At 36.7% G+C, this 13,514-nt stretch overlaps 2 protein-coding genes across 4 annotated transcripts in view; one reads left to right on the top strand and one right to left on the bottom strand.

The window, feature by feature from the left end:
• Positions 1-5: 5 nt before the first annotated feature.
• Positions 6-10,762, top strand: asl (argininosuccinate lyase). 3 transcript variants are annotated; one of them, XM_016565162.1, is made up of 17 exons: positions 6-142; positions 235-295; positions 445-639; positions 3,540-3,623; positions 3,767-3,823; positions 3,909-4,006; positions 4,095-4,172; positions 4,333-4,410; positions 4,983-5,035; positions 5,177-5,239; positions 5,610-5,724; positions 6,949-7,033; positions 9,337-9,396; positions 9,470-9,553; positions 10,176-10,256; positions 10,348-10,454; positions 10,551-10,762. In XM_016565162.1, exons 2-17 carry the CDS (start codon positions 281-283, stop codon positions 10,699-10,701), a joined length of 1,404 nt encoding a protein of 467 aa, XP_016420648.1. In that variant the 5' UTR covers positions 6-142; positions 235-280; the 3' UTR covers positions 10,702-10,762. The 3 variants fall into 3 exon arrangements, with proteins under 3 accessions (XP_016420648.1, XP_016420645.1, XP_016420646.1); XM_016565159.1 differs by lacking the exons at positions 10,176-10,256; positions 10,348-10,454; positions 10,551-10,762 and adding an exon at positions 9,805-9,884; XM_016565160.1 differs by lacking the exons at positions 6-142; positions 10,176-10,256; positions 10,348-10,454; positions 10,551-10,762 and adding an exon at positions 9,805-9,884 and having other exon boundaries at positions 149-295.
• Positions 10,763-11,345: 583 nt separating this feature from the next.
• Positions 11,346-13,514, bottom strand: part of LOC107749941 (carbonic anhydrase 4-like) — a 24,782-nt gene continuing 22,613 nt past the window's right edge. The window contains exons 7-9 of the mRNA XM_016565191.1: positions 12,815-12,881; positions 12,530-12,690; positions 11,346-11,817 (exon numbers count right to left, since the gene is read on the bottom strand). Of these exons, the coding sequence (XP_016420677.1) occupies positions 11,623-11,817; positions 12,530-12,690; positions 12,815-12,881 (423 nt within the window). The 3' untranslated portion in view covers positions 11,346-11,622. The remainder of the gene's footprint in view (positions 11,818-12,529; positions 12,691-12,814; positions 12,882-13,514) is intronic.

The raw sequence follows: 13,514 nt of genomic DNA, 5'->3' as shown, positions 1-13,514 counted from the left end.
GACAGCGCCCAAAAAATGGCGCTTTAGATTTTGGTTGGTTCGCGAGCACCAAATTAACATATTATAGGCGGGGCTTTCGCTTCCCCAAAATAAACGAGGAAGAAATGCAGGTCACAGTCTATTGAATGAACAGCTTCTTACGGTAATTCATTCTCATGAATCGGTGAAAACATACGGCACTGATTTGTCCTTTAATTGTCCGACATTTCCTGTTTCTGTTTTAATGACCTTTAGTTTTCGGTTTGCTCTTCGCACATAAAGACTGCTTGAGACTGTTACAATGGCAAGTTCAGAGGTAAAGATCGCTAATTTTATCGCTCATAAAAAGTCAGTCTGATTTAGTGTGTTTTTGTGTGTGTCACAGGCTTTCCAAACCTGTCAGAAACCACGAGCGATGATTTACCGTAATGTTTATGTTTATGTTTATTATTTTGTGTTAAACAGGGAAATAAACTATGGGGTGGTCGCTTTGTGGGAAACACCGACCCTATAATGGAAAAGTTCAACGCGTCAATCGCGTACGACCAGCGCATGTGGGAGGCTGATATTAAGGGGAGTAAAGCATATGTCAAAGCTTTACAGAAAGCAGGCCTGGTCACGCAAAACGAGATGGAACAGATTCTTACAGGACTTGACAAGGTGATTATATTATTTACCACATTACCTGACTCATAAACCCGTCTGATAGCATCCAGGTTATATGTGTGTTCTTTTACAGTGTCATCTTTCTCATTAAAATTAATTTGTTTACCCTTGAACTATGATGCTGCTTTGTAAATATGTACCAGGATACTGTTCCATAGTCCATTCCCCCTTTAACACCAAAGCTTAATACATCACAGACAAAAATATGCCAGGACACAGACACCTCCATGTGCACAAAACAATAGCCATGTGACAATGCTGATGGTGCCTATTGTAAACTTCTCTGAAGCTACTGCCATTCAACATGGCATTCTGTCAACATATACAACTGGCCAAATAGATGAGACTGGGGCTAGTTGTCACATTTTGAATATTTAATTTCCACAGTTATTGATCAAGAAAAAAGATACAGTTCATTCACCAAACATTGACCATGCAAACATGGTCAGCAGAAATGTAAAAGGTAATGTACAAAGATATTAACTCAACAAATAGTTTAATGTATTGTACAAAAAAGTAAAAAACATAATACGACAACTTATCCCAATAAAAAAATGTAATCTATATTTGAAATTGACACTTTCAACTTAAAAAAAACAACAAAAAAACAACAGCTATTAAAAATATGATTATTTTGGAATTTTAGCTTTGAGTATAAAATTCACAAAATTTATTCTATATTGTATTATTCTTTGTAATTATTCTAATAATTCAACTTTAAGACAGCATTTGAAACCAACAAACATCTGCTAGAGAAAACACTAATTTGTGTTATTGGACTATTAATATAAAACCTTTATATACTGTAGCTACTGCAGTGTTATTTTATAATCATTGAAATGATAATATAGTTTTTCTAAATATTTAGATTATAATTTTTTTATATTTTGTTTGAATTTTAATTGAAGTTTAGTAATTTTGTTGTTTTGTATATATATATATATATATATATATGTCTATATAGTTTTTATTTCAGTTTTAGTTGTTTTAGTACCATTTTAGTATCAAGTTAGACTAAATGAAAATGTTGCCTTCGCAACTAGCTGTAATAAAGAGTTCCCTTTCAAACGGTCTCTCCCGTTGTGCTATGGGGAAACTCCTACTCTGAAACTGAAGCCTGATTTGATCACACTCGTGTAGCTGCACGAACCAATGGCGCTTCAAGCCACCAAAAGGGGTGGAATCGACTGCTATGTAAGTCAGCTCTGAGCGCCATTTCGTCAGAATTTTTCTCCTTCAGTGGCGAAGGTCATTTCCTCGCTGGACAAGAAGCCGAAGCAAGAAGCAAGAAGCGCAGCCTGCTGCTCACCACCTTAAGAAGAAGCCCCAGCAGTGGAAGATCACTAGAAGCCTTCCCCTGCAGCTATACGGCATCTATTAAAGCAAATTTCCTGGCGATGTTGTTGCAAATGCCGCACTGTGAGTGTGGCTCATGCAGGGACCCCTGCATGATGCAGATGGGCACGGTGAATGCGTTGCCTGTCTGGGCAGAGACTGCACTCACCCGAACGGAATGCTTTCTGAGAGCATGAGTCTCTTCTCCGCTCGCAGCTCGCAGATCGCCTTCTTCAATGAAGGCAGCCCCACTCTCCCTTTTCTCCCCTTTCAGCTAGCTCAGAGAAGACACAGTGGAGTCATGGGACTGAGCAATCGGGCTTGAGTGATCTCACACCGGCACAGGTGTTTTACACTAGAGGATCAGCACCCCTCGTCTACAACGAGCGGTGTGATCTTTTTAGGTGGATCAGAGGACAATGCTGTCACCGATGATTCCATATTACTGACAGCTTCAGATTTGGGTGCGTCGCTTGCCTGGGCCACGCCCATGCTGAGGCTGCGCTCTCTGAGACAGACTGCTCTCACTGTGAGACCATGAGTCTCGCCCTGCTTCGCCCTCGCCCCTCCCGCTCTAACGTTTCTCCCCTCCCAGCTGCTTCGGAGGAAGAAACAGTGAAGTCACAGGCTTAGCGACCAGGCTTGATTGAAAATCCTGTGTGCTTCACTCTCCCCACAGCACTTTGGTCAGGGCACAGGGCAAACTCCTCTTGCTGAGTGCAGTTCATGTGGCAGGCAGACTAAACCAGGGAGCAGACATGCTGTCCAGGGGCAATGTAGCTCCAGGAGGATGGAGACTACATCCCCAAATGGTTCAAACAATCTGGTCTGTCTTCGGGAAGGCAAAGGTGGACCTCTTCGCGTCAGAAGACAACTTTCACTGCCCAATTTATTTTTCGAAGCAGCGAGATGCCCTGGCCCACGATTGGCCTAAGTGGCTTGGGTCTCATTATTAGCTCATGTTACACTCGCAAAGTAGCTTCGTTCTGCACTTGCTTATGGCACGACGCGATTGGGTCCCCATAACGCAACGGGAGAGACTGTTCGAAAGGGAACGCTCCGGTTACTTGCGTAACCTCGGTTCCCTGAGATAAGGGAACAAGCGTTGCGTAGGCTGCCATGCTATAAAGCTGCACGTGAATCGATGACTGTTGCTTCAGTCAAAAGATTCTGACGAAATGGCACCCAGAGCTGACATATATAGCAGTCAGCACCACCCCTTTTGGCGGGTTGAAGCGCCATTGGTTCGTGCAGCTACACGAACGTGATCAAATTAGACTTCAGTATCAGAGTAAACAGGAGTTTCCCTTATCTCAGGGAACTGAGGTTACGTAAGTGTTTTTATTTAATTTAAGTTAAGTTTATTTTATTTCAAGTTTTAGTTTGATTTTAGTTTTAGTTAACTATAATAATGGTGAGCTCCTGAGAAATAGCTCTAGTGGCAACTAACACCGGTCTCCCCAATATGGCTGTAAATATTGCGAAAAGAGTTATCAGACATTTTAATTTATTGTCACAAATTATGAATAACTGAGGTATTTAAAAATATCTTTTATCAGGTTTTTGATGAATGGTCAAAAGGCGAGTTCAAGATCAAACCAGGAGACGAGGATATTCACACAGCCAATGAACGCAGACTGAAGGTCAAAAGAAAACACTGAATTATTTATTGAATAAGAAGATATTTTATCAATTCACCATGTGGTGTAGTAGATTATAATTCTGAATAATGAAAATAATATTACAGGAAGCTAAATTCAGTCAATGTTCATGTCTTCTTTTAAAGGAATTTATTGGTGATCCAGCTGGAAAGCTTCACACAGGCAGGAGCAGAAATGATCAGGTTTAAATTTAATTCAATTTAATTTGTCACATGATATTTACAGGCATACAGGCTTTTGACCAAACTCTTTCCATTTGTTGGATAGGTTGCAACAGATACGCGGCTCTGGCTACGGGACGCTATTAACACTCTGAAAGAACTAGCTTTGCCGCTCATCAGCACTATGGTGGAAAGGGCTGCAGTGTAAGAATGCTCACTATGTTCACATCATCTTACTAATGTACAATTACCAAACACGCACATCCCAAACTATTTTCCATTGTCCATCCAGAGAGATTGAAATCCTGTGCCCTGGATACACTCACATGCAGAGGGCCCAGCCAATCAGATGGAGTCACTGGATTCTCAGGTGCATTTTAGTAGAATTCTATCTTAATTATATTTTTCTCGAGGTGAGGCAACAGTAAATTGTTAAGTGTTCACAGTGTTAAGTGTTGTGATCTTGTATATATGGACTTGCTGATACATACGTCTGGTCATAACTGATCAGTGTTCATCGTTTCTCGCAGTCATGCAGTGGCACTAAGCAGAGATGTTGAACGGCTGGAGGACATCAGGAAACATGTTAACGTGATGCCCCTTGGAAGGTTAGTTTTGTGTATATGCAATACTGAAATGTTTTTAAAATAATTCTCTTATGCTTATTAAGGTTGAATTTATTTAATCAGAAATACAGTAAAAACAGTAATATTTTAAAATATTATTACAATTTAAAGTAACTATTTTGTATTTGAATATATTTTAAAATGCAATTTATTCCTGTGATGGCCAAGTTGAATTTTCAGCATCATTACTCCAGTCTTCAGTGTCACATAGTCCTTCAGAAATCATTGTAGTATGCTGATTTGGTGCTCAATAAACATTTCTTATTATTTTCAATGTTAAAAACACTACTGCAATATATATGTGTGGAAGCTGTGATACATTTTTTCTTGACTATTTAATAATATAAGGTTCAAAAGAACAGCATTTGAAATACAAATCTTTGGTAATTTATCATTATAGATGCCTTTACTGTCCTTTTTTAATGCATCATGACTAAATAATAGTTTTAAGTTTACAGAAAAAGTCTTACTGACCCTAAACGTTTGAACAGTACTGCACACACTTTTATTTTTGAGATACATTGATATATGATATATATTTATTTGCCTTGCAGTGGAGCCATTGCTGGGAATCCCTTCAACATTGACAGAGAACTTCTTCGCCAAGGTTGATGACATTTGTTTTCCCATATAAGTAATGATTCATGAAGTGTGTTCCTATGATATATGTTTGTGTATATAGGTCAAACTGGTCAGCTATTTAAATTTCTTTTTTTTAAAATCTGATTCAGTTTTTTTCACTCCCCAGAACTAAAATTTGATAGTATCAGCATTAACAGCATGGATGCTACCGGACAAAGAGATTTCGTTGGTATGTATAATCATGCTGCAAACTTTACAGGTCATCAGTATCCCTTGTAATTAAAGGGATGATTCATACAAAAATTCTGATGACAATTCTGTCGTCATTTACTCACCCTCAATTTGTTCCAAACCTGTATGACTTTCATTCTTCTGTGGAACACAAAAGAAGATCATTCGAAAAATTTTGGTCCATTAAATGAAAGTCAGTGGTCACCAAAACTGTTTGGTTACCAACATTGTTCACAATATCTTCATTTATATTCCACAGAATAAAGAAAGTCATACAGATTTAGAACAACATGAGGGAAAGTAAATGATCAAATTATTTGGGTGAATAGTGTGTTTAACTGAATGTGTTTGTGTATATTTTTGGACAGCTGAGTTTCTCTTCTGGGCATCAATGTGTCTCACACACCTCAGCAAGATGGCAGAGGATCTGATTTTATACAGTACAAAGGAGTTCTCCTTCATTACTCTGACTGATGCATACAGGTGAGGACAGCACATGATTTATAATGGGAAGTGACAGCAGTGGTCAATCTTGAAAACACAATTTAAAAACAAATCATTCAAATTTTCTGTGGCTGTGCATATGCCCTTGACATATAAAAGCTGTAGGTCTGACCTGTGTCTTGTTCCAATCCCATTCCTGTCACTGCTCTACTTGTTAATAAATGCAAAAAGCACAAAAATAAAATTCATCAAAGAATCCTGAAAAAACTGAATCATTGAACGATTTCCACAAAAATATTAACCTGCACAACTGTTTTCCTCATTGATAATAATAAGAAATGTTTCTTGAACAGCAAATCAGCACATTAGAATGATTTCTGGAGGATCATGGGACACTGAAGACTGGAGTAATGGCTGCTAAAAATTCTGCTTTGCCATCACAGGAATAATATACATTTTTAAATATATTAACATAGAAAACAGTTATTTTAAGTTCTAATAATATTTCACAATATTACTGTTTTACTGTATTTCTAATGAAATAAATGAAGCCTTGGTGAGCATAAGAGTGTTTCAAAATCAAGAACGTGTCTTGCCCCAAAATACGTCATAATGTCAAAGCAGACAGAAATCATTCATTTGAAGCCCTTGGGTTAACAGTACAGTATTTTCCTTACATTACTACCATGTTCTGCATTATTTTCACCCCACCTGTCACGTATGCGCAATTCCATCATGAAACTGAAGGAGTTGCTAACTTGAGCTTTAGGCAGAGTTGCACATTAAATAATTCAATGACTTTTATGGTACAGTTGCCAAGAAATCTCAGTGAGTGCACATGTACCTGCTCACGCCATCACAAATTCTCCATTGTTAGAGCAAATCAATTTTCTTCCCAATACTATAATTCTTTATGGCCTGTGAAATGTTCGGCCTGTTAACATGAACTGATTTATCTTTATTAACCACAAACTGGTTGCTGCACAGCCGGTACTGACCTTAGTTAAATAGTAATTGTTCACTCAGAAATAATTATTGCCTATTTATTAACAACATTATCATGTTCAGAAAAACTATCTGCCATGGAGTGCAGGATTCAGTGTGTTGTCTTATTTGGTGGATGATACTCAACACAGTGGCATACATATACTGTGAACACGAGCTGGCTGATGTGTACTGAGGGATTCGAGCCATTTCTGCTTTGTATGTGTGCCTAGTGTGTGTAGTTAATCAGAGCTGTTGTGTTTGTGTTTGCAAGAGCAGCACTGGGAGCAGTTTAATGCCTCAGAAGAAGAACGCAGACAGCCTGGAGCTCATCCGCAGCAAAGCAGGACGAGTGTTTGGCAGAGTAAGATACAGCACTGACTAATGAAACCAACCCGAGACACCAATGCTAGTCTTATGATTAAGATCAGTCTATGGGAAATTTAATAATTAGTACTAGGGCTGTCAGTTTAGTTGCTATTCATTTAGGGATGCACAATATACAGTAATGGTACCTTATCAGTTATCAGTTATCAGTTATCGAATAATGAATATTTAATAGTGCATGTTTTTTTCTCCTCTTTTTAAATTTAGATTACCCTCAGTCATCCAAAATGATTTCTGAAGGATCATGTGACACTGAAGACTGGAGTAATGGCTGCTAAAAATTCTGCTTTGCCATCACAGGAATAATATACATTTTTAAATATATTAACATAGAAAACAGTTATTTTAAGTTCTAATAATATTTCACAATATTACTGTTTTACTGTATTTCTAATGAAATAAATGAAGCCTTGGTGAGCATAAGAGTGTTTCAAAATCAAGAACGTGTCTTGCCCCAAAATACGTCATAATGTCAAAGCAGACAGAAATCATTCATTTGAAGCCCTTGGGTTAACAGTACAGTATTTTCCTTACATTACTACCATGTTCTGCATTATTTTCACCCCACCTGTCACGTATGCGCAATTCCATCATGAAACTGAAGGAGTTGCTAACTTGAGCTTTAGGCAGAGTTGCACATTAAATAATTCAATGACTTTTATGGTACAGTTGCCAAGAAATCTCAGTGAGTGCACATGTACCTGCTCACGCCATCACAAATTCTCCATTGTTAGAGCAAATCAATTTTCTTCCCAATACTATAATTCTTTATGGCCTGTGAAATGTTCGGCCTGTTAACATGAACTGATTTATCTTTATTAACCACAAACTGGTTGCTGCACAGCCGGTACTGACCTTAGTTAAATAGTAATTGTTCACTCAGAAATAATTATTGCCTATTTATTAACAACATTATCATGTTCAGAAAAACTATCTGCCATGGAGTGCAGGATTCAGTGTGTTGTCTTAATTGGTGGATGATACTCAACACAGTGGCATACATATACTGTGAACACGAGCTGGCTGATGTGTACTGAGGGATTCGAGCCATTTCTGCTTTGTATGTGTGCCTAGTGTGTGTAGTTAATCAGAGCTGTTGTGTTTGTGTTTGCAAGAGCAGCACTGGGAGCAGTTTAATGCCTCAGAAGAAGAACGCAGACAGCCTGGAGCTCATCCGCAGCAAAGCAGGACGAGTGTTTGGCAGAGTAAGATACAGCACTGACTAATGAAACCAACCCGAGACACCAATGCTAGTCTTATGATTAAGATCAGTCTATGGGAAATTTAATAATTAGTACTAGGGCTGTCAGTTTAGTTGCTATTCATTTAGGGATGCACAATATACAGTAATGGTACCTTATCAGTTATCAGTTATCGAATAATGAATATTTAATAGTGCATGTTTTTTTCTCCTCTTTTTAAATTTAGATTACCCTCAGTCATCCAACTCTCACTTAAAGTTAATCTTTGAATAGGGATGCACAATATACAGTAATGGTACCTTATCAGTTATCAGTTATCAGTTATCGAATAATGAATATTTAATAGTGCATGTTTTTTTCTCCTCTTTTTAAATTTAGATTACCCTCAGTCATCCAACTCTCACTTAAAGTTAATCTTTGAAAACATGAATAATTTAATAATGCTGTTAAATATCACTTTTAGCAAATCCAAAGTAATTATTAATTTTTCAGAGTGTGCTTAATGTTATGATGCCTAAATGTACTTTTTAATATTTTATTTTTAATTTATTTAGACAAAATAGTATAATATTTTACTATAGACTATTTATCGGTTATCGGCAATAACATTTAAATAATTATCAGCTTTATTTAAAAGATTTGATATAATAACAATATTACAAATATTATAATATTAAACATAATTATTTAATAAAATTTATATAAATTAGTATAGTTAAGTGACAAAATAGTATAATATTTTAATATCACCCATTTATTAGTTATCGGACATAACATAAAAACATTTTTTGCCTTATTGGCCAGAATTTTCTTATCAGTATTTTAAATATTATTTAATAAATAAAAAAAGTAGCATACTTAACAGACAAATAGTGTAATATTTGAATAATAATATTTTAATATCACCATAACATGAAATTAATCGTTGGCTTATTGACCAGAATTTTCATATCAGTGCATACCTAATTTAATTATAAGAAAATAATATTACAAATATTTAAAATAATAGTAATATTATAATATTAAAATACAAATATTTTATATACTTTTATCTAATTTAAATTTCATTGTTATACAGTGTGCAGGGTTTCTGATGACTCTTAAGGGCTTACCCAGCACATACAACAAAGACCTACAGGTATGTCCATGACAGCCAAAATATGATCATTTTATTTTAAAACATTTTCTGAATATATGTTTTGTCACTGCAGGAGGATAAGGAGGCCATGTTCGACACATATGATACAGTACACGCTGTGCTGCAGGTGGCGACAGGCGTCATTTCAACTCTAAAGGTGAGAGGCGGGTTATAACACAAGTTAATGTTGTTTTGTCATGGACAATGACAATAAAAAAAAAAAAACTGTTACTTCAGTTAAACAGTAAGTAGGGGAAATGCTGAATGAGATGCAGACGTGTTTGAGCATGTCGTAATCCTTTGTCAGTCTAAAATGTGAGCAGTATAAAGAATTGTTGTTGTTTCATTTCCTTTTTTATTCATTGTTGAGCAGTAGATCTTAGGCACTGGTACTTTTCCATTCCTCAGGTCAACCAACCAGCGATGGAAGGGGCCCTCAGCCCAGATATGCTGGCCACTGATCTTGCCTACCATCTGGTATGATACAGTACACGCTGTGCTGCAGGTGGCAACAGGCGTCATTTCAACTCTAAAGGTGAGAGACGGGTTAGAAAAAAATGTTGTTTTGTCATGAACAATGGCAATCAAAAACAAAACTCTTACTTCAGGTAAATAGTAAGTAGGTGAAATGCTGAATGAGATGCAGAAGTGTTTGAGTATGTCGTAATCCATTGTCAGTCTAAAATGTGAGCGGTATAAAAAATGGTTGTTGTTTCATTTCCTTTTTTATTCATTGTTGAGCAGTAGATCTTAGGCACTGGTACTTTTCCATTCCTCAGGTCAACCAACCAGCGATGGAAGGGGCCCTCAGCCCAGATATGCTGGCCACTGATCTTGCCTACCATCTGGTCAGAAAGGGAGTAAGTCCATCAATCCATCAACTTACAGTTTTACGATTCCGCATGTCAGTAGAGCTGAATGAAATCTGATATATATACATATATATCAAAGATGCCTTTCAGAGAAGCCCACAGTTGTGCTGGGAAAGCCGTTTATATTGCTGAATCTAAGAACATCCATCTGTCCCAAATCACTGTAGAGGACCTTCAAACTGTCAGGTCGGCAGTCACATTCAAACTAAAAGTACATCTAACAGTATCTGAAATGTTTTTATTTGGATTTTTTTTATTGATTTGTTTTTTCTTTATCTCCAGCCCTTTGTTTGACAAGGACGTTTCTTCAGTGTGGGACTACAACAGAAGTGTTGAACAGTACAGCGCCCCTGGTGGCACGGCTAGGAGTAGCGTCACATCTCAGATTGAGCACTTCAGAACCTGGTTACAGGCACAAAAACAGAAACCATAGTCTCATATCTGCAAGGGTCAGTAGTAGGTACTCTTGCAAAGATGAATTTGGCATGTTATGCCTGCATATTACATATAAACTTCCATTGGTTCAAAATGAAAATGAAATCTTTATATGACAAATAATATTTACAATTAAATATAATTGCAATTAAATGAAGAATTTGTGTAGTCACTTCATTTGAACTTTTATTAACATCTTTGGATACATTATGTACATGCCCTGCGTATGTACACAATTTGTTTTACATGTTTGTATCAAGTTTAATAATCAAATCATAGCCATATGAATTACAGGAGAAACATAAGAACATTAAACATTAAACAACAGTAAAAATTGGCATTCGCAGGCCTGGGAAATCATGAAAATTTTCTAAAAGGTCGTAAGTAATGGAAAAGTCAATGAAATGTACATAGTGAGACAATCTTAATGGAGGATCAGAAAGCTTCAAATGAGCCACATTCAAATCTCAAGCTATTTTGTATTTTTGAAGACTTTTATATACAAGTATAATTATTGGTACATATAAATATAAATGGAAGTCCTTCCCAGCAATATATATATATATATATATATATATATATATATAAGATTTTAAAATATTTTAAATACAGTAATCATGAACAACCAAAAAAAGTAATGGAAAACAGATGGGAATCCTGAAATAATCAAAGCCAGATAAAGCTGCCACAACTGAAGGAAAATATCCCAAGACATGAAAAGAGGTACCAGTGAGACAATTAATAGTTGTGAACACAGAAAATAACTAAGAAATCTTTTCTCCATTGTCAAGTTTCACCGCTTTAGCACAGAGATCCATCCCAGTACCTTCAGTTCAGTGCTCAGAAGATTGATTAGCTATACTTTGTTTCTGGAAGTTCGATACAGAACATCCTGTGTTAAAAGAGCATTCTCTACCATTCAATGAAAACACCTTTGTTGTCCAAAAACACAAAAGAGGCACAGAAACAGGGTGATTAGATTGGGCAGGACACACAGACTGTGAGCTGGCACTGATGTGTACACAACTCGTCCATTCAGATTCTGCACAGGACGGAATATTCCAGTCATTGGTTTTTCTGTTCCGAATAACAGCTGTTTATCCACTGACATCAGCTAAAGCAAGAAAAGAAAGATGGCCAAAAGGATCATTGCGTGTGAATTAAAATCTGCCTTTCCATAATCATATAGAAATCACATATAGAAATCACAATACTTTTCATAGTTGATTAATCACAGTACATCAAGATAATTTTGTTTTACAAGTTTTCTGAAATGTTATGTTTAAATATGCAAATTATCCATTATCTAATTAAATATGCACTCATTTGCACATTGGATAAAGCCAGGTGCAAAATTCTTGTTTCATTTTGTTGACATAAACAGTGGTAAAGGTTTTACAGAGGGGATTTTGGATATCTCTTTTTAACAGACCATAAACCAGAAAATACTGCAAGAAAAAAAAAATCACCGTGTTTTTAGGAATAAATGTTATATAAATCAAACGACTGATGTATGAACAAACATCTGTGTAAAAATCCTACGAATATAGATAGGAATAGGAAAGTTTGATATAAGTTATAAATAATTTTGATATAAGACTCATTTTGAGAAAACAAGCTTTAAAGGTATGTATTGGAATTGAAACAAATAGTTAAAATGTAATAAAATAACATGTAAATTAAACACTTAAATTCTTAAAGAAAAATGATGTTGCCTATAGTGTCTTGCTTTAATTCTAAATTCAGATACTGGTGTTTGTAATCAGTGTTGACTAACATCTTGATCTCAGTCTGGTTTATGCGTAAAAGAAAAAGTCTCTCTGTACCTGATTTTTGCTTATGGGCAGACTCTGTTGGAAGACCGTCCACACAACGGCCTGGTCACAGCCTGGTGTGGTCAAGGAACCCGAGTACCTATAGTAGTTCAGTTTATTGGCTTGAGGGATGATGTCAGTCAGTCTAAAATCTTCAATTTCACAGCTGTTCCCTTTTGATCACATTGGGTAATATGGAACCACAATGCAGAATGCAAAACATGTTGAATAGATAAACTAATCAAAAATAAGCAACTCAGTCCCCAAAAAATATCATGCAATCTGATAATGACTCACCTTCATATCGGACTTTTCCTAAAGCCTCTATGACTCTGTCCAACTGTTTGTTTTGCCCAGAAGTCACCTAAAAGGAGGATGGCAAATGTCAGGTATTAATATAGACATCAGTTTATTAACAAATTGGTTCAGTAAAGGAATTTTTACCTAAAATGGCTTCGTTATGAATGAGGGCTGGGGCTGTCAAAACCAAAATGATGAAAAGGTCATATAAAATGTTACCGTGTAACGTTCCCTTTCATGGGAACTTCGAACTGCGTCCTCTAGGGGTCGCTATGGGGAACGCCTCGTCGTGACCCGTGTCTGAAGCATACATTGAAAAAACACCAACTTGTTGGCCGGCGACAGCCATGACGTCACTACCGGTGCGACTATAGTATAAATAGGCGCCGGGAGCATACATCATTCTCTTCTTCGTCTTCATTGACTGTTTTGTTTGAAGCATGCATTTCTGTGTTAAGAGCGATCTCTATTTATCTCTTTATGGCGAGCACTAGCAAAGCATTTTAGGATATGTGCATCCGTGTTGACGTTGTTTAAAATCTGATGACACACACGATCTATGCATTATTTGTTTGGGCGAAGAGCACGCACGCGATGTCCTCGAGGGGGCAATCTGCGTGCATTGCGAGCGTTTTCCAATGAAAAAGCTCCGTTCTCGTTTGTCTCTCTTTTCAAGTAAAGAGGGGCACCCATCTGC

The sequence above is a fragment of the Sinocyclocheilus rhinocerous genome, unplaced genomic scaffold, assembly GCF_001515625.1.
Source record: "Sinocyclocheilus rhinocerous isolate Xijiao unplaced genomic scaffold, SAMN03320098_v1.1 scaffold320, whole genome shotgun sequence".
NCBI classification, from domain to species: domain Eukaryota; kingdom Metazoa; phylum Chordata; class Actinopteri; order Cypriniformes; family Cyprinidae; genus Sinocyclocheilus; species Sinocyclocheilus rhinocerous.
This window is presented reverse-complemented; position numbering and strand designations above follow the sequence as displayed.